The sequence below is a fragment of the Sceloporus undulatus genome, chromosome 1 (assembly GCF_019175285.1).
Source record: "Sceloporus undulatus isolate JIND9_A2432 ecotype Alabama chromosome 1, SceUnd_v1.1, whole genome shotgun sequence".
Classification (NCBI taxonomy): domain Eukaryota; kingdom Metazoa; phylum Chordata; class Lepidosauria; order Squamata; family Phrynosomatidae; genus Sceloporus; species Sceloporus undulatus.
Window position 1 is genome coordinate 38,789,227 of NC_056522.1, and position 21,802 is coordinate 38,811,028.

Sequence of the window (21,802 nt, forward strand, 5' to 3'; positions counted from 1 at the left end):
TATCCAATACTCAATGCTTCTAGATAATGGATACCGCAGGTGGTACTGTTACCCACTCTTTCTAGTAATATATTATTATTATTTATTATTAACCTTTATTTATGAAGCGCTGTAAATTTACACAGCGCTGTACATGAAATCTTTTTAGTTAGACGGTTCCCTGCCCTCAGGCTTACAATCTAAAAAGACATGACACAGAAGGAGAAGGGAGTGGTGGAGGGAAAGGGTAAGAGGTCCAGCAGTTCCTCTCAACCTCCGAGGTCTGGACCAAGGCAGATGGACTGGAGGGAGGGCAAGGCTTCATAATGGATGGTTAATCATTATCCAGAGAAAATACATAATCACAAGTAGGATAATACATATACAGTACATAGGAATACAGGAAATGGATCGATAAACAGCCAACAACAGAACATCAGATAGTAAGCGACAATTATGCGATGCCTGGGAAAGCTTCTCTGAATAGGATGGTTTTCAGCTCCGTTTTGAAGCTGGTTAAAGAAGTGATGGCTCTTGCTTGTGGAGGAAGAAGGTTCCAGGAGTGAGGGGCAGCATATATGGGGAGTAACAACATTCTCACAGATGAACTGAGCCCATACTGTGACTAGGACTCAATGAATCATGAGCTTTGGCTGAAAAAGTCTGAGAAACCTCAGAAGCAGCTCCATTTCTCAGAGAGAACTGTTCAATTCCTAAGTCCTACAGTCAGGCCAAAATATAAAATAGAATGCCAGATGGAGGGTGTGAATCCCCAACTCACTGAAATCTACTTATTTAAAGGACCTTCTTTGTCTGTTCAAAACTTTCATTTTTCATCTAAGATCTTCTTCCATGTTCCACTTCCATTTGAAATTAGATAAATGCATGCTGCAGTGGTGGCATTTTTCTCCATTGTGGTCCTGTATCACAAATCAATTCCTTTCCCAGAAAAGCTTGGCTGGTGACAAGTTTGATGTTTTGGCTGTTGATGTCAACTTTATTTGTACAAGAATTTTAGTATATTCCATTGTCCCTTTTTCAGGGAGCCCTGGTGGCACAGTAGTTAAATGTCAGTACTGAAGCCACAAGGTTGTGAATTTGATTCCAAGCAGGGCTCCAAGGTCCACTCATCCTTTCATCCTTTTGTATGTTAGTAAAATGAGTACCCAGCTTGTTGGGGGCAATTGGTTTACACATTGTAAACTGCTTAGGGAGTGTTAGTTCAGTGATAAGCAGTATAGAAATGTACTTGCTATTGCTTTTGGTGTTGCATATGGGTGGGAGTTTAAGGATGTAGATGCTGCATCTTTTTGTTGCTTTTGTCTTCATTATCTTATTATCCTTTTATCAGTCAGCTGTCCTTAAGTAAAAAGGATAGCTTATACTTTGATCAAAAAAAATAAATGTATCTTAACCAAGCTGTCCTGAATTTGTAAGGATGGTATCCACAGGTTGTTCTGGAAGTTGATCCAAAGTGAACATACTAACTTTTTAGTAATGTATTTCTTGATTCTGAATAAGTTGCTTTTAACTGACATAATCTATAGTGGTCCCTTGATATCCATTGGGATTTGATTCCAGGTGCCCCCCCCCCCCCCCATGGATACCAAATCCATGGATGCTCAAGTCCCATTAAATACAATGGCATTGTAAAATTATGTCTGTATATGAAGTGCCAACAGCAATGTTTGGTTTTGGAAATTATATTATTTTTTGATATTTTCAAGCTGTGTATGGTTGAATCTGTAAATAAAAAATCCATGAACACAGACGGCTGAATGTGTACCAATTTAAAACTGCAGTAAAAAAAAAAAGCTAAATTAAATCATGAGATTCCAGAAAGATCCTCACTGAAAGGCACTGGTTCAGTTCAGATATTAACTGCAGAGTTGAGATATTGGTAATCAGGTTAATATTTAAGAGTAATGAAATTATTATTTAAGATAATTAAATACATTACTATTAAAACATTACTATTTTAAGTCAGGCAATACAGATGAAAGCTTTTGGTTGTTGGCCAAAGCTACCCTCTGTATTGCCTGAGGCCCAGTACAGACAGGCCAAAAGTAGCGTGGCACCGCCTGTACATACTAGGGTTCGGGAATGTGCAGCAACCGCATGCTCCCAAACCCTAGTACATACAGGCGGCGCCATGACTGTGCAGCTCCGCCCAAACAGGGCACACATCCATGACGCAAGCACTGCTCAGCATCCATATGTCTCTGCACTGCACTTGCATCACTGATGCGCCACAATGCGCTAATGGCACACAGAAACACACATGCAGCACATACAAAAGGTGGAGAAGAAACACTGAGGCACTTGAAATCTACTCCTTTTTTAAATCAAAGCTGGGAGGATTTGAACAAAGGAAGTTGTGCCTCGCATTGTGAAAATGAGTCTTTTAGGTCAAGGCTAGGCAACATATATTTGGTTGAGGACCAAATTCCCTTAGAAGATGGTACTTAGAGACCAGGTGCTGATCACAAATAGGGCCAGAACCAGATGGATAATTACTGTCAGATTTCAAGACTAGTGGCTCTCAAACTGTGGGGCAGGACGCCCAGGTGAGACATGAAGCTCTCTGAAGATGCCAGCCACAGATGCTGGCGAAACAGCAGGAATAAACTCTTCTAGAACCCACAAAAAACTATGAATGCCAGCCATGAAAGCCTTCAAATTCACATTGGAGACATGATAATTGCTTAAACGGGGGGGGGGGGGGAGTTTTGGATGCCCTGATCTCCTCTTCCTCTTCCTCTTCCACTTCCCAAACCTTTCTGTACTAGAGGGGAAGAGAAGCATTTGGAATACCTGAGGGGGGAGAAGGAGGTGTGGATCAGAGCCCAAGTCACTAGATCAGAGCCCAAGGAGAGGATAAACAAAGAGGCCTCTTGGCAGTCATTGGAAGCATCAGGGATGGCAGAAGAGTGGGGCTCTCGGTGGAACCAGCTTCCAGGAGGACCCTTTTCTCTGCCCCCACCAGCACTCACATGTACATTAATTCTCTCACACATTCAGTTGCACTGTTTCTCTTGCTCTTTCATTCACACACACACACACACACATAGGGGTTGATTCACACTAATCCTCTGACCCGCTGACCCATTCCTCTGAGAAGCATTTCTTTCCGTCTCAAAAGGTGCTACACGGGATTCCTTTATCTCTTTGTTTGGAACACATTGAAGCCTCTCTCTCCCTCAAGCATATTTGGGGGGGGGGGATGACCACATGTAGTTTGAGACCCATCAGGAAAGGGCTTCTGAAAGCAGTCTAAGGCCTGCATAGAATTAGCCTAAGGGCTATATGTGGACCTAGGGCTACTGCAGAATGCCCACCCTGTTTAAAACTAAAACATCACTATGGGACAGATTTAAATGTACAAGTACTTGTTATGTGTGTCCAAAACTCTCACTACCTGGTGAAAAGAAAGTTGGACAGAAAAGGGTCCTGGGTTTGCAGTGCTGGTGACTATGATGACCACTATGTTGATACTAACTAGAGAGATGCATATAAAGTAAAGGCCATTCAACTCTGCTACTAAGTAACTGGTTTAACTTGAGTGTCCAAAGCCACTGCCATCTTGCCTATAGTTAGGTTGCTTAGATCCTACTGATGTCAATTGTGAGACTTAACTGTCTGACTTCAGTTGATAGCTTTCAAAACTGACAAAATTGATTCTAAAAGGATATTTTTAAATGCTCTGTTGTGTCATTTATTTCAGACTTCTGATCTCTTTGTCTCTGGTACTTTATAAATGTGTATGTCAAAAAGGTGAAGTATGTCAGTCCTTCACAAAACAAATGCAAGAACCAACTACAAGACATCACATCAAGCGTGCTTTATTATTATTAATAAGGTCTTTTTCACCAGTGACAAGAGTAACACTTTTAGTCTGCAATGCATCATTGTGAATGTTGTTGATGTGGGACAGAAAATGGAAGAGGGCTATTTTTAAACTGAGTGGACATTCTAGTAAAGTAGATTGTGTATTCAAATTAAAGATGAAGGAAACAGGGAGGGGGGAACCCCTGACTTTAGTGCTACTATTTATGAAAAGCCCTAGAAGCCAATGTTCATTGTTTCTTGGGAACGGCAAGAGCTATGCCAAAAAAATCAATCTTTCCCCCAATGCCCTTCTATTATCAAACTGATTAATGGAGAATATTTGTCTCATTTAAAGATGATGGATAGCAGGTTTAGTATTTTCTGATAAACAGCTTTTCATGATAAACTTTTGGTTGGGACAAACACACTCTCACACATGGTCACCCTTCCATTAATCTACTGAGTTATTATCTGAAGTTGACTTTTACAGTTCATTTTACCCCCTAAAACAAAAATCACCAAAATAAACTGGTAAATATTTTTACAATTCCCAGGTTTTCCTAAAGAAATAAACTATTAGAATTTCTAAATTCATGTGGCAATACCACCTGCGCCTACTCAGAAGCAGGTTTCATTGAGTTAAAAGAGGTTTGCTCTGCATCAGTTTATACAAGATTATATCCTTAGATTACCACCCACTACACATATATTTGGGCTAGAAGTCAGTCATCTGCACTCACTAAAGCTTACTTCTGTTGGCATGTTGCTGTAAATTAATAATGCTCAAAATCCTATATTGGCAGCAGTGTTTACTTTTTATAAAACAGTTTTAAATAAAGAGATAAAGAATAGCATATGGGGTAAGAAAATAAAATAGATGTGTGTGTTTTCCCCTTCAAAGACAAACATTTCTGTTTGTGCAGTGATTCAGCATGCTGTACAATTTAATTTATGCTTCATAAAATCTCAACACCCATTTTTCTGACAACATGACAAGACCTGTAGGCAGACCATTGGATTCGGGTGAAAAGAAAGGGAATAAAAAGATAGATGGTGCAGCAAGATGCTTGTTGTGAACATTTCCTAATCTCTATTATTTTGCTACTGGGAAAAAAAGTATTCTAAGAATTGGAATACAAACACAGGGGCATTTTGAATGTGTTCAAGAAGCCCGATCAGTTAGAATAGCCACAAGCATGGTTTCTAGGTAAATCTTATTTAACGTTTCCCTAATTAGAATCAATAAAACCCAATTTTCATTCCACTGCCTTTGTTGTGCATGAACTATCTGTCAGAACCCAGAAAATCTCCCCGGCTACTTCTTCAGCCAAAGTGATTTCACTGTTCCCCCCTGACACTTGCTGAAATAGATGGGGCGGGGGAGAAAAGTTAACTTTAATAAGCATCTTATATGATGACTTTACAAAAGTAATTAGCATAGATTTTTCTTTTTTTACAAGATACTGTACATCACTATAGGAGGTTAGGCTAACATGGTCAGTAGACTCCTCTAAAATAGTTTTAGTTATCGTGTATGCTTTGCACAACCAATAGTTTTTCAATAATTTGATTTAAATATATAAAAGAGCACAGTTCATTTACAAAGATATCTGCATAGGGTCCATTGAAATGAATGGGAGCTCAAAAACAGTATGGCAGTATTCTTTTGTATGGTTCTCATTCATTTCAATGGGCTTTTCTTGAGACATCTTACTGGTAGATTGTGTTTTTTTCAATCCCTTGCATTTTCAACAGAGCAGCCTTAACCTGTGTCGATGACAAAAAGGCTTAATTGTGTGTGCATGTGCCGAGCTGTCAGCAATTCAACTCAATCGCATGATATAAAATAAATGAAAAGCTGGCAATCTGTGCATCCAGAAAATCTAAACCTCTAATGAAATTAAGCATTAGAGTTTATTGAATTTTATTGTATTATCAGAAAGTTTTTATTATAATGTGCAAAATCTGCTTAATGCAACCCTAGATTGTATTTACAGAGTGGCAGAACAGCTTATGCAGACTGTGTGGAAGATGCCAGATTGGACAATTGAAGGTATAATCAGCATAATGTTTTTTGGAAAGGCAAAAGGAAACGATGCCATATGTTCACTTAAGCCTTAATTTTATGTAAAACTGATTTCTTTTCCCTTTGACATAGCTAAAATGCCCTTTAGCTTACAGTTCAAACACTGTCATTTGCCTTCCAGAACTCCATATGCTTAGGTACACAGCCATGTCCCCTACTGGGGAATGGGGAGGGGATATACCATTTTACACACTACCAGGTAAGTGCCATCAGTGTTCTCCTCAGAGTCCTTTATTACTCTTGTTTAAAATGGAAACTTCTGTAGTCTAGAAGCCTCTGCCAGTATGTAGGCATCAAAGTAGCCATTTTGAAAGTGACATACCAGGGGATTCACAGCATGAAAAGGGATTTTGTAGCACCTTTCAGACTAAGAACTTTATTGCACTGTTCCTCTTTGGTACATTCTCAGAATGGACCGGGAGGAGCAGGAAAGAGTGCGGAACAAGTGGGGGACGGATTTTACCGCACACACCAGTCCCTCACTCGTTCCATTCCCCTTCTGTTCCTTTCTCAAACCATTCCAGAGGGGGTGAATTTTGAGAACTGTTCAGAACTGTTCTCAAAAATCCTTCTCTTCTGGAACTGTTTGAGAATGGAAGAGAGTGGGAACGGAACGAGTGAGGGACTGGTGTGTGCGGTAAAATCCGTCCCCCACTCGTTCTGTTCCATTCTGAGTCCGTCCCTTAGGTCCTGTGTGGTAAAGTTCTAACTGTGTGAGAGAAGCTGTACCACAAGATTTTGTAGAGTTGGTCTATTTCTTCACATGCAAGCAAGTCTCCGAAGGTTCCACAACGTCTACAGCTTTTTTCACACAGTTAGTTAAAGGTATTACAAAATCCTTTTGCATACTGACATTCCAGACTAACATGGATATGCCTCTGAATTTTACCAACAGAGGATTCACAAGTACCCTTGGTGGCTGATTTATGGCTTTATAGACTAACCAGCCTAGAAGATATCTCTTGTGTTAGGACTTGCCATTGCATTTACTTCAGAGAATAAACATTGTTTCTTCACTGGTTGCATACACTATGCCTTCACCTTTTCAGTATCTTGCATTTCCTTCTAATATTAACTTGACATAAGAAAAAATTTCACCTCAGTAAAAAGAAGAAAAACTCATAACAAAACCATAGGCATATCAGCAAAATAATCTACCCCATAGAGGTTGTAAGTGTAGCACATTCCTGTTTTAATCTAATATGAGCCAGTGTGTCAACCTTCTATTGCTATAAATTAATGAGGCTCCTAATGTATTTTCATTGGGAGGTTGAGCAGTCAAACTCATTTACTTAGTGAAAACTACAAAAATCACTTTATTGTAAAATCTAAGACGAGAGGCTTCAATGAACTAATGATCACAGCATGAGCCATTTTATGTACCACTGAAAATAAAGATCACCTGTAAATGTAAAATTTGTACTGCATAAATTGTGCGTTAGCAAGCTCTCACCCTTAAAAACATTTTTCCTCTGCTTCATCTGAGAAAAGGAAAGAATGGTTTAAACAGTTTACACAATCACCTTTGATAAAAAAAATAATGAATATGATTCAGTTTTGGTTCCTCTTGCTTTCCTCACATTTTGATGACATCAGGCAACATTTCCTATGTACAGAGTAAGATAAACAGCATCATCAGAAGTACTTACATGGCTTTTTGGCAGGCTGAACTAGCTGAGGATTCAGGTATGGGCTATTCTCTGCGTCTATTCTACGCTTGTACTTCTGGCGACCTCCACGTACTCTGTCTAAGCGAACTCCTAAAAGTGAGACAAATAAATTGAGATGAATGCAATGCAACTGGATTCAGGAACTGTCATAACTTGAAATTTTCTTGTCTACAGAAATAAAAGACAATGGAAGAAGAACAAACTTTGGGGACAATTTCAGATTTATTGACATAAAATTGGAAATATTTCAGTATTTTAATCAAGGATAGGTTGTCCACACTGAACTAAAATGCATTTGTATGTGGCATCAGGGATAACAGAACACCAAGAAACATCATGATCCATGGCAGTGTACAAAGCACAGTAAAGTACTCAGCTACCATAAGCAAAGGAGAAATTGATCTGTTAATTTAAGAACAGTGCACACAAAATTATTTAATATCACCATTTAAATCTAACTCAGTGATCACTTTAATGGCTTATAGTATCATTTCTTTAATTTTGGGTGTTCAAACAGGAGCATGATGCATACGTACCATAAAATGGCACGAGCCATACAAAAAAGGCTTTCGGCAGGTTTGATGAGTGTTGACATTTTCATACAAGAAAACTGGTTCAAACCTGGGGGAGGGAGTAGCAAACTATCCTATCCTAACTAGATTACAGCAGCTGAATCTAGTGTTGAATGGGGAGTCAGTCCTCAGGTAAAGCCTTGATTCAGAGTTGAGACTAGCAGCAGGAGTCAGGACAGGGGGTCCACTGGGGGAAATTCCAGAAAACTGGGTAGGAGGGGAAATAAAATGGAGAAGCCAGTATGGTGTAGCAGCATGAATCCCTGAACCAGGGGTAGGGGGAGAAGATGCATGTGTGGGCTCAATTCCTCCCTAGGACTGGACTGGGGGAGGCTAAACCCTCCTCCATGAAATGATCTGCCCAAATTGGACCACCAAGACTTCCATGTAGTTGACCCTTTTCAGAAAATATCCCTGCTCAGCCTTGGTCTCTCAGAGCCCTAGTCCATTCCTCAAGCTATGATAGCAACCTGGCCTCTGCAGTACAGTACTGAAATTTAAACTTGATATTTTTTTTTAAAAAAAAGATGACAAATGACAACATGCCTTCTCCGTATTTATAGGTACCATACTTTAGTCGCACAGGCCAGAAATGATTCAACTGTACATTAGCAGACACAATATAAGCAAGTAATCTAGTGGAGATGCAAAATGCATGTCCATTAGCCAGGTATTATTTATTTTTTTTGAAAACAGAATCCTAAGTCATCAAAAGGGTAAATGCTGTGGATCACATTATAGCTTTCCTGCTCTACTGCTGAATTAACAATTAGCAAGGGGAAGTCAGTTTTTCTCTCCTGATAGCTATCTGCACTCTGAGGCATATTACGGAGTGTGGTATAGGCTTCCGTCTTCAGCTTACATTCATTTAGATATAAAGAATACAATTTGCTGTTTGGAGCAAAAGGAATATACCCAATATACATAAAACAGGACTATAATGATGGTCAGGACAAAAGAACTATGAAAGTAGCATTATGTCCCATTAATCATGACCCACCCACTGAGACAGCAAACTGCTTTTGAAAGTGAGAGATGTTTCAAAAGCCATTTGTGTGATATGATTCAGAAATCATCTCTTCAAAGGAAAATAAGCCAAAAGTCTAAGCAGCTCTGTGGATTCTAGTCAACATATCAGAAATATGGAAGGGAAAATAAGCACTATGGCTGCCTCAAAAGAAACTGGTTACTGACATTTGGATATAGCTATAGAGACCACACACATTTGTACTCCAGGGTTTGTACAGAATGAGCATATACTTGCAGGTACGATTCAAGGATAGATTTGATTTAAAAAGACCTAACAAGCACCTTGGGACTGATACAGCATAGATAATGAATTCTCTCATATGCAAACTTGTCTAACATTTTCCAAAGGGATCATTGTTCTGCATGAGATTCAAAAAGTTGGGAGAATGTAAGGCTTGGCGCCCTAATCTTTGCCATTTACAAATACAAATTAGATCACAAGTAACAGGTGACACGTTTTAATTGAATGTCTTCTGTCTGCAGTGCTGACAAAAGGTGAATGGAAATAAATTAGTCTAGCAAGACAGCCCTTGAGCTTTACAATGCCCAATATCTCATTATTATTATTTTTTTCAACAGCTATCTAGAAAACTGATGCTGACAAGCCTTCAACCTTTTATTTTTGTTCAAGACTATGGGAATGTTTTAAAATGAAAGAAGAGGACATCTAAGGATGTTGCATTAAGCAAGAATACTGCTATTATCACTTCTTCAGTGTAATCAAAGTAAAATTCCCATTCATGACTTTTTTAAACATTGTTTTTCATTATCTAGGTGGAGATTCTGAATACACTTCACAATACCAAGGGCCAACATTTACATTCCACTGAATTACTGTACTCCAAAGGAAATGTGAAGATGTTTTTAACTTTACAGCCCTGTTTTAGCCAATGATTTCAACAGAAATTACTTTCTAATTAAGGCTGTATCTGCACTGCTTTAACTGCTATGGCTCAATGCTATGGAATTCTGAGATTTGTAGTTTTGTGAGATATTTAGCCTTCAGTTTCAGAAAGTTCTGGTGCCAAAACAAACTACAAATCCCAAAATTCAATAGGATGGAATCATGACAGTTAATATGGTGTCAAACTGAATTAATTCTGCAGTGTCGCAGCAACCTGAGTGGCTAGATTGCCTTTCACGGCTCACATCCACTTTAAATTGGTTTGTTGCATATTGTTTGATTCCCCATTCCTTCAAAAAAGCTGATTTTTGTCAATCCTGTATAGGAACATCAATTGGTTCCCTCTAAAAAGGCAGAACATTTTTTGCAATATAGTGCCCAGGTTGCATGTTCATTTGAGAGGCCACTTTGTTCTCATTCCCTCATGTATCAATGACCTTCTCCCTCTTTTGTGTGGCACTGGGGATATGAACACAACTCTTTTTTTTTAAAAAAATCCATTTTTGACATGAAAATCAGTAAATCAAACATATAAAAAGTTTTGAATGTTCTTTCATTGCTTCTTCTTTACATTTCTTTGCCTTACTTTTGAGGGTCCTGCTTTCAACGTGTAATAAAGACATTGTGAGATCATGTGTCATCTCTCTATGGCAATGTCTATAAACAGGATGGGCCAATTCAGAAATATCTATCATATTCATGACCTATGCAAGAAAATCAACCCTGGGTGTGTTTGTGTCTGTGTGGGGTTGGCAACAATATAATGTTGTCTTTATTGCATATCATCACTGAATTGCCTTGTGTTTCAGTCCTGGAACAATTGCCTTGCAGTGCCCCCCCCCCCCAATGATTACAGTTTAATCCTTCTGCTACTGTCAGGATGGACCCCATTTGTATGACTTCCTTAGTTTCCTTGAGACTCCTTTGTTCCAGGATTCATTCAGAAGCAAACTGCATATTCAGAACTACCATGAAGTCCAGTTCAAACTGCAAGTGGACTATAGTATGTAGCACATTTCCATATAAAGAATTCCTGGCCCACGGACACTTACTGTATGAGGAAGGAGGTTGGCAATTTAGCTTTTACTCACATGTGAGGAAATTTCTAATTTGAATGAATATTAGTTGAATGTATTCTGAAATGATGTGTGTGATCACCAACATTTGTTCCAAAACAATACTTAGGTTCAGGGCTAGCTCTAGAGTTCAGTACTGCTTGAATCAATAAGACCTTAGTAAAAAACCAAGTCAGCTGCAAGTCATCCACTTGCACTAAGAGGAATCAATTGGATGGCCCTCTGATTTTCTGTCAATGTAGCGATCGTAACAGAGCATCAGTTATGTTATGCTAACATTCTTTCACATAAAAAACCCACAGTTTTGAGAAAACTTACTGGTAAAATTAAGAATAGGCCTCTGTTAAAATTGCAGCCTTATTCCAAGCTAAACCAAACCTTGAGACTTATCTAACACAAGCCTATTCTGATCGCCACAAGAATATTTTTCAGCATCATACAATCTGAAAGGGGTTTAATGTAGCACTGGGTGGAGCTTTCTGAAATTTATTAAAACAGAGTGCTAATTATACAATATGAACCAGAATTTTAAAAGAAAACAAATATAAGTAGAATACTAAAAATGAACTGAAGTCATTTGAGGGTCAAATATAGGCCCAGATTCTTGATTACATTGGCAAAGCTTTTATAGAGAAAGAATTCAAGTGATAAGCTAGTGACACCTCACAGAAAGAAATCTAACTGTTAAGTTCTGGACCATTTACTAGCAACTCACAAGAGATATGAGGGGATCGAAATAAAATTCATTACAGTAATCCGACTGTGAAGTACTGATAGCATGAAATCTGGATCTCAGTATCAGCTTCAGAAATAATATGCAGCTAAGCACACTTTCGTTTAAGCTCCAGGAAGCTTCAGGATTTATTTGAGGATCCAGAAGTCAAAGCAAAGATCTTAGTGATTAACCTGCACACAAGAGCACCAAATACCTATTCCAACCACAAAAGCTATGGACTGCAGAAAAAGTAGGATTGAGGATGCTGAGGATGAACGTGCTAACAACATCTTCTTTAATCTTGGAGTGATCCATTATGCTTCCCATCAAGAAGTAAATGGGCAAACAAAACAGAATCTGAATTCTATAATTTGGAAATCTTTGAATCTTAGGAAAGAGATAATTTGATAACAGTGAGTGAATAACTGGATAACAGTGACATGGCTTCTGCTTTAGGAGCTTATCACACCGCTTTAAAAAGCGACTTACCACTCCCGAACTGAATTCTAATTCAGGCTGCATCCTGGTCCTATCGCAAGGCTTTTGTCTTCAAAACCACCATCCAAGTACAGCCCGGCTGCAGCCCACATCCCTTAACATGTTTCGGCGGCTATTTTTCAAAGTTGGGAGCTTTGGTTTGAGAGATTATTGACCATGCAGCCTCTGTCCCCAAAAAGATAGTGGAGGGAAAAGAAATTGCTAAGAAAATATTCTGTCCTCTTCTGCTATTGAGGTGTCGCTGAATCAAAATGCATTCCCAAAGTGAAATTGCTCAAGAGAAATTGTCGCAACAAGTCAGCCTGAACCTGTAGGGTCAGTTGTTCTTTAATGAGGGAGGGATTGTTAGGTGCTGTGGCAGCTGGCTGTTTTGATCCTCTGGATTAGGCACAAGAGATCACGCAGGAGACCAGATGTGGAGTGTTTGACTTCTGTGCAGCAAACCTCTGGGCAAAAAGGCAGAGTGAAAAAGCTTATTTCTATCTGCAGATTATGCCCCACTGGATTGGGAACAACGGTGGATTCATCAAAATATCTGTAGACTAATTTAAATGGTTTGCATCTACAAAGCAGAAAAATGTGACACATTTTTAATATACATATAAGGGGATTGCTTTTTGTTCAGAAAGAAGGAATGATGTAATCAAAGTATGAAAATGCCCAAGGGCTTAATTGACCATCCAGAATTTATATATGCTAATTTGCATGTCCATAGATATGTGTGTGTGTGTGTGTGTGAGAGAGAGAGAGAGAGAGAGAGAGAGAGAGAGAGAGAGGATGGTTGTGTGGACAACAGTAAATTTCTGCAGATGATATATTGTGTTTAAATTAATTTTTTGAAAATTATTATGTAATTTAAGGATGTAAAATCTCATTTTCATATAATACAAAAATGCCAAATGCCCACCAATTTGTTCTCAACCCAGAAAGATAAATATCATGTGTCCACCAATTTGTTCTCAACCAAGAAAATCAATATCACTCCACCAGCCAGAAACATAAATGCAGCCAGGAAAATAATGCAGCCATGGCCAACTGGAGCAAAAAATTCTTCATTGATCAGTACACGCAAAGGAGGGAAATGAGGCAGGACATCACTGCTTCCTTTGACCGTCAGTCATTCCAGTTCCTTTACACTCATTGGTCACAACATTAAAAGTCAGGAACAGGTTTACTTTTGTAAACAGTTTTATGGAATGCATACTGCCTGTTTCCTTTTCCATGTGGTGCACAAAGTTAAACCACATAGTACAGAGATCCAGAAAGATCTTAGAAATTCAGTAGAATATGGCATATGCTCAACATTCTACTATTTTTAACAACTAAACAGTAAAATGAAGGAGAAAAACACAAAGAAGAAAACTATGGAAATCCATAATCAGAGGCAAGAAATAAGAAATGACCCCCCCCCCACCCCAATGGTTTCCTATTGATGTATGGGAGAAACTTTCCTTCCAGGACAGCTCAAATGAACAGCTCAAAATCTTGCTGTTCTCAGCTTTAAGATTTTCTAGTATATTGCTACAAAACATGGATTCAGCAGTTAACTGCCCTTAGAAACTAGGGAATAAAGTTTCGTGTCATTTCATTAATTAATTTAGTATGTACTTAAAAAAGATTAGGAAGCAAATATAAAGTTATTTGTGCGTATAGCATTGTCTCAGGACCTGTCCCCTCTTCTCCAGTCATCAGTGCTGAGGTGAAGTATCTCAGGACAAGAACATTGTCTTGAAAACTGTATGTATGTATTTGTGTGTGTGTTTACATATTCCTGCCTTTACCTTTTCCATTTGAATAGTATGCTCTGTACAATTGTGGCTAATGTTTAATACTTCATTCTTAATGACATCACTAGAGGCTTCCCTTCTAACATCACTTTTGTTACATCACCAGGGCCTAGCTCCTGTGATATCACATGGAGTCATACCTAGATCTCAGGTTTTCGCCCTATGTATCAATCATCTCCTTATATGAAATGAAATGTTTAACAATACATGTGAGACACAAGCATATGCATTGCCATCATATTTGCAAACAACACTCTAACTCAGTGGTTCCCAAACTTTGTCCCTCCAGGTGTTTTGGACTTAATCTTCCAGAAAGAGTTAAGGATGAAGGGAACTGAAATCCAAAACATCTGGAGGACCAAAGTTTGGTAATCACTGCACTTAATATCTTTTTCTAGTTAAAATATAACAGTACTTCTACAATATGATTAATTTTATCTCTACACCATTGTAATTTAGCTACCTAGTAACAACACTTCAGTTATGTTTAGATGTGGCAAAAACCAACAATAAAGCTCAACTATTATATGAACAAGCCTAGTAGATAATGTTCCATGTCTTCTGAAGACACCAGAAGGAAGTTAACAGTAGTTTGTACTTGCATTGTTGACCACAGTTTAGTGTTGTGTATGGACCCTAACCTGTGGTTAGTCTTAATGATAGTTTGTTTAAACAAGCCAGTTTAATAAACCAAGGTTTAAAGTTGAGACTTTCAAGACTTATCTACAATTGGCTTGGAATAGGATTTAAAAAATAAACTGCAGCTAGTCAAAAAAACAAACAGACAAAAAACCTTTTGATATCCACACTGAGGCTTACCTAAATTTGTTATATCTAAAATAATGCCATTATTTTAGGAGATTAGCATACTCTCCTTTAATGTGCCTTATCCCCTATGGGATAAAGACACATTTATTTTTAAAACGGGTCTTATCACATTTGCCCATGGCTGGGCGAATGCATGCCGGATGCATCCCAGGTGCCAGTCAGGCTTATTCTGTGGCTTTTCAAAAATATATTTTTAAAAATACATTCACCTTTATCCCATTGGGGATAAGGTGTGTTAAAAGAGAGTGCACTAATCTCCTTAAACTAATCACTTTATCTACAAAGGCTGAAATGTGATGGGGAGAGAGAGGGAATCTTGTGATTTATATCTTCTGGAAAGAGGAAGCCCTACCAGAAAGATGTTATAGAAATCAAGTCGCGAGACCACTAGGGCATGGACCAGAATCCTGGCAGTAGAGGCAAAGAGAAATAGTCGGATTTTGGCAATATTGTATAAAAAGAATCTACATGCCTTAGCTGTGGTCTCTGGATCTGGGGGATACACAACAGAGAAGAATCAAAAATAAAACCAAGACTACGGGCTTCCTGGACTGGTCAAATAGAAATGTCATCAACAGAAACAGAAAAGGAGTATTGGAGAGTAGACTTAGGTGGAAAAATGAGAAGCTCTGTTTTGGACATATTGAACTTCTGAAATAAGCTCTTACCTTTTGCCACTCTACTCAAAGAAGGAGAAGAGTGAGAATACACTACTTACATTGACCTGTGGATAAGTTGACCCAGCTTTTTGGGGTCAATTTTTTGACAAAAATTTCTAGACTTATGCATGAGTAAATGGCCCTTCCCCACAAAACTGGTAACTCCTCATCACTTGTCACCTGAAAAGTTAGAGGTGCAGCTTCTTTAGATGTGTATCAGATGTAGATATCAAGCTGCTCGTGAGAACAAATCCATAAGAACTATCAAATTACCAAAGTTTTTTATTGTTAAACCATGTTGATATGGACTGCATCCAACAGGATCCTGCTGCCTTGGAATTTGACAGTACAATTTTCCCATTGAGAACAGTGTGCCTGACTACACAATTAGGCACAATACTGATGGGGATGATTGTGCATGAGCAAGGTCAATCCTCCTTGCTACTGCCCAGTTCTCTCCATCAATGTGTGGTGATGTGTGCATGCATATGTGGGGAAAGGGTGTTACCCTTGGCTATGACCACTGCCAGCCCAGGCCTTGCCTTCACCCATTTCTGAACATACCACTCACCATGTGGTCCTTGATCATGTGGCCATCACTGCATTGATTTCTTGGGCCAAAGACATTGCCCACTTTGCATCACCTGACATCTGTTTATTGGGAACATCTCAGCTTGATCATATTTGGATTTCTCATCTCAAAAAGGCCTAAGCTCCGTGGGAGATACACTTTACTTCATGCTCAGGATCCTGTTGACAGTCCTGTAAAACAGGCATAATAGTGTGTGTATGTGCACGCACACATGTGTGCGTGCACGCACACATGTGTGCATGCACATGTGCCCCTGTGTGCCTGTGCATTCACACACAAACAGAGAAAGAAAGAGAGAGAAAATATTTATTCTGGAATTTTTTGGATGTTGTAGTTGGAGAAAATGGGAGATGATTCCTGATGAGACATAATTATAAAAGAATTACAAAAGCTGAAGAGTTCCTTAGTTTCTGTAGTTATTTCTTATGCACAGTCAGGAGGAGCTGACAGGCAGTGACAAGTGAGTAGCAACAAGAGGAGAGGGCCAAGCATAGTAATAAGGGTCACTGAGATTCCAGCCAGTCAGTGGAAGCCAATGCTGCAGATTGGATTTATAGGATTCAGAACATATGTAGATAAAAAAGTTGAGCCTCTAGACTCCAAACTGCAAAGAGGGGCAGCTGAGACCAGATCTCAGGACCATGCAAAGTGTCTAAAGGGCATTTGTCACTCATGAGCAGCTAATACACATACTTGCCACACAGTTGTCTGGCTATAAATACAAATAAGGCAAACCAGAAAAGTAAGGGAATTAAATGAAGGGACCTGAAGAGCACTTCCATTCTTCAGAACAGACAAGGCCTTCTGGGACTGAGGGGGAAGGAGCCTCCTGGAAAAATTATGCTTGGGCACTGCACCCCAGGCATCACAATGTCTTAGTCTGGATTTCAGAGGACTGCAATAACTAATCATTATTTTGAGCAGCACTAATTTGCTGATGCTGCCTTTGGGATATCACCATGGCTTCTATAAATGAAGTACATCTCATATCCTCGCTCCAGCAGTGGTATCTTGCTTTACAACTGGCCCTATATGTACAAAAGGTTCTCCCACAGCCTTAAGCTTTGCTTGTGTCAAAAAATCACTTGATCCCAGAGGAAAAATCTGGACCTATTTGTGTTCATTAGAATGCTCACTGTGCTGCTTGGTAGGAATGTTAAAGACAATCAGAAGAATACTACAGGATGTTGCCCTCTTTAAAAAGAGCCTAGAAATAGAGTAGTAACAGTGTGTTTTCTCATGTTATTACTGCAGGTATGTCATCAAGGTATGCATCTCAACAATACCAGAAAACAACAACAGAAGAGACCATACTGTTCTGAGTATTAGAAAGAAAGGAAGGAATTAGCAGCTGCAGAACAAGCCTGAAACCATCTTACATCTAGCAAAATTATGTGTCACTTACAAGTAACATCAGTATGTTTTCTGGGGGGAAACAGTCAGGCACATGTTTACTGGGGGAAATCAAAGCAGACGGCAATAAGGATAGATCTGGTGAGGAAGGCCCAGGGGTCCACATGCCAGCTCTTTATTAATCTATGATCTCAGGCATCTTAACATTTCAGTATTTTCTGATACTGTGTCTTCCTACTTTACATCTTTCTCACATCCTGCACATGGGAGATTTAGAAGAAAGTCCCTTGTGTGAGCATTGTTTACACACGTTTTTAAAAAGAATGATGTCTTTGAACCACTTTGTTATTATGTTACCTCCCTTTTCACCAAGATAAAGATTCCTTCACTTCTCCCCACATATTATTTATATAAGCAATTCAAAGGGCACATAAGATTCTCTCACCATATTGAGTAAGGTGGCAATGTGTATTAGCCTCTCCCAAACTTCACTTCCCCACTGCCACTCTCTCCTGATGGCTGAGGATTTTATATCTGATGGAAATGGCTCTCCATATATGGAGAGCAACTCCATGTGAGAAGGAATTCAGATTTTGACTGTTCCACATCACGCTTAAATTGTACTGGACACTAACTGCCCAAATCAAACAGATACCCTAATAATGTCTAAAAATAAAGAACATGTCTTACATTTAGAAGGTTCTGGATTTAAGAATCTACATCACAGCAGAACCAGGGTTTTAGCAAACTAAATAGTTATTTTATTTGCAATTCTTTATTCTGCAACAGAAAGTTGAACTATGAAAGAAAGTGCATATTTATGCAACAACAAACTAATAAAACATACCAAATTTTCCTATTTTGCCATTGCAAAAGCATATACCTGGTCAAACTTTTCACAAAGTAAGTGGATGTTGTTCACTTGGAGAATAGTATCCTCCCCAGCAAATACCATTTGTTATTTCTCCAGATTTCATTTTATGTTTACTGATTTATGCTCATGGGACATCATACCTACAAATTGGATCTGAAGGCATATATTTTAACTTAACCTAACATAATATACGTGCAGTTTGTAAATAAGCTAAGATTTCATCAGTCTGGAAGGAAAGCATGCAGTGGGTATAATCTTCCTGATTCATTGATGGAATTTCAGCTAAAAATGTTCCAGGACTATACATGTGCGCTATTGGGTCAGGACCTGAAGGCATAGAAGAGACTCAGTAGTTAAAATAAAGTACTGCCTTGTGTACAAGGTGTAGTCACAGCACAGAAGAAATTCCTTATTTTTACAGTGTTTCTTCTAGCATTGTTTCATGGTGTGTTTAAATATAATATCTTGTAGGCAAAACTTACACCACTCTGCTGAATTTTTGAATACACTTTGAAGGCTTTTGCATTTTAGAAATTACTGGATAGATTCCTTTGGGGTTAAGTTCCATGTTTTAATTTCCAATAATGTAAATCTTGCAACTTCACTGAAGAATCAAGCCCCATATTAGAACCTAATATATATGTTAAGTAATATGCTCTACTTTGTTAGAATTACAAGAATCTTAGAATTTATTAGGGAAATACTATATAGTTAGGGAACAGAGAAGCATTGAAAAGCAGGTACTGAGATTTGGGGGGGGGGAAATCAAGGAAAATATATCCTCAGCACCTTGTAGTTATATTCTAGAACTTCTAGATGTCAGGAGAAGACATTTTTAAAGACAATATCCTTTTAACTTGCAAAGCAGTGTTTTGAATTTTGGACATGTAACTTAACAGAATCTGGCAACAAGATTTTCTACTTTTGAAAGATTCTCCTATTTTGAAGTATCTCATGCAAGTGCAGAAGATTCTACATTATTTGGATAGATTTGGAGCCCATAAATATAGAATTCTGAGTCAACCTTCAGTTATAAAGACAGCTTCTGAAAAGCATGCCAGTTGCAGATATCTATTCTGTTTCTCTGTGGAACACTTGCTGTGTTTCAACTAGTTGCCCACAGTACCAGTATCTCCTGGTCCCACTCTCCACCTCTTAAAATATATCCTGCAGAGGGAAAACATAATAGAATGATATTATTTCTCCCCATATACAAATAAAGGGTCTGCCATTGATATATGTTGATTTTATGTCCAATGCTCAGCAGACCAAGTCCTGCAACTCTTAATCAGTGGAAAGGAATGGTCAGGACCTCACACTAAAACATGGTGATGGAATTTTGAATGAGGATTACTTCCAATTTAAAAAATATTCAATAAATGTAAGCCATCTTAATTAATGCAATCAGTATCAGCCATTAGTTGCTTTTTTAATTTGTTGTTATTTTTCTCTCTGGTCCAAAATAGAAATAATCCAGTTTGAGACTACTTTACCCGCCCTAGCTCAATGTTAGGGAATACTGTAGCATTCTCTGTCAGAGAGCTTTAATGCCACAACAAAATACAGGTCCCAGGATTCCCTAGCACTGAGTCAGGGCAGTTAAAGCAGTCTCAAACTGGATTATTTCTGCAGTGTGTTTTGGCCCTCTGTTACTAGAATGGAATATGTCCTTTTGTTAACTGTGATTTCTAGATTTTGAAATCATTTTAATATGAACCTTTTACTCTTTTAATTAAAGCAACATGCATCTACACACCCACCCACCCACACAGAAACAGCTTTTAAAAATGAGCAATTTGAAACTTGAAGGAAAACCTAGTTGCCATTTATTGGAAGGCCTGAGATGATCTATAAAAACATTTCAAGTCTCAATTTGAATTTCATAGCAGCTTTGAAATTTAAAAGTACCAGAGTGACAATTAGCCTTTTATTTTCTCCCCTACCAATAATTCAAAAGCTCTTCTCAACACAAAACTGTTTTGGATTTTATATTGGCTTGGAGAATGAAGATAAACCTTAATGAAGACTAAAATGGAGTAAAAGGAAAAAATAGCCACCCCCCCCAACAAAATATAATCCACTATATCGAATGATAAAGAATACAACACCACTATTTGATATCTCTCCTTCTGTCACCACTCTTTTTAGAATAGAAATGCTAGATAATGGCTTTAGCACTGTATCTGTATTTTAGAGCAGTTGCAATAAATACATTATTTCTCCATTTTTGAAAAAGAGAGGCATTATAAAAGGGCACAATTCATCCAAACACTTATATTTTCTTTGAAGAGCTGAAAATCCAGAAACAATCTTTGCAGCATGCCCCTGGTCTTTTTGACATATTCACATCTTTATTGAACATGGGGAACAGGGTGTGGGATCTTTCACAATGTCCTACTTTCTAAACACATTCAGCCAAAGGTATGAATATAATCTCTCTATATAAATGACTTAGGGCTGTTTTATCTGGCCCATGGCCTGCCAAAATTGTGCAGACCACCCCTTTTCAAGCCTTCAGAAGGTGAACTGCTTTCCCAGAAGCCACCAGGAGATACACTTTTTAAATAAGGTTGCAGGAACTTTGTATTGTTAAACATTATTATTATTATTATTATTATTATTATTATTATTATTATGGCCAGTTCCATTTTTCCCCTCGGTTTTGTGATGGGAGTCATTTTTAGCAGCGTGAATGTTCCCTGAAAGGGTTTAGGGGGAGGACTAACTACAGAACCTCTGCAGTTTCTCTGGTATAAGGCCCAGTCTACATGGGCCAAATAAAATGACCTCCTCTTGTCCTCCTGGTGGGGAGACTGGATGATGGACAGCATGAATCCTGGATCTTGTGCCACAGATTTAATTATGTCCAGCCTGTTTAGGACCTTAACCAGATTATACCCCTCTTAAAACATATTCAAATACTCCTGCTTTGCTATGGATCTCCCCAGAAAATCCAAAACCCTCTGGACTCTACCCCATTACAAAGGTCCAGCAGCTGTTTAAAATGTGCCCCACTGTGCCACCCCACATTGCTGCTGCTGCTGCCAGTTGCTCACTTGGAGTTCAGGACAAGGGACCCAGCCAAGTGATCATTGCTGACCTCAGAGTGAATAAACACCCAGCATTGGTAGAAATAATAATAATAATAATAATAATAATAATAATAATAATAATAATAATAATAATATATTTATTTATTTGTGTTTCCTCACCTCTCCCAATTGGATCGAAGCGGGATTACAGACTAAAAAATCACCATACATATAATTAAAATTCTCTAACCAATATAACGATTAGATCCAACATATTAATTAATGGTTAAAAGATAACCATACAATACACACTACAATAT

At 38.4% G+C, this 21,802-nt stretch overlaps 1 protein-coding gene across 13 annotated transcripts in view; it reads right to left on the reverse strand.

Moving 5' to 3' along the window:
* The window catches only part of ESRRG (estrogen related receptor gamma), a 612,697-nt gene that overhangs the window by 83,073 nt on the left and 507,822 nt on the right, over positions 1 to 21,802 (reverse strand). For all 13 annotated transcript variants that reach the window (XM_042444949.1, XM_042444960.1, XM_042444954.1 and 10 more), the window contains one exon: positions 7,543 to 7,653. In XM_042444949.1, the coding sequence (XP_042300883.1) occupies positions 7,543 to 7,653 (111 nt within the window). The remainder of the gene's footprint in view (positions 1 to 7,542; positions 7,654 to 21,802) is intronic.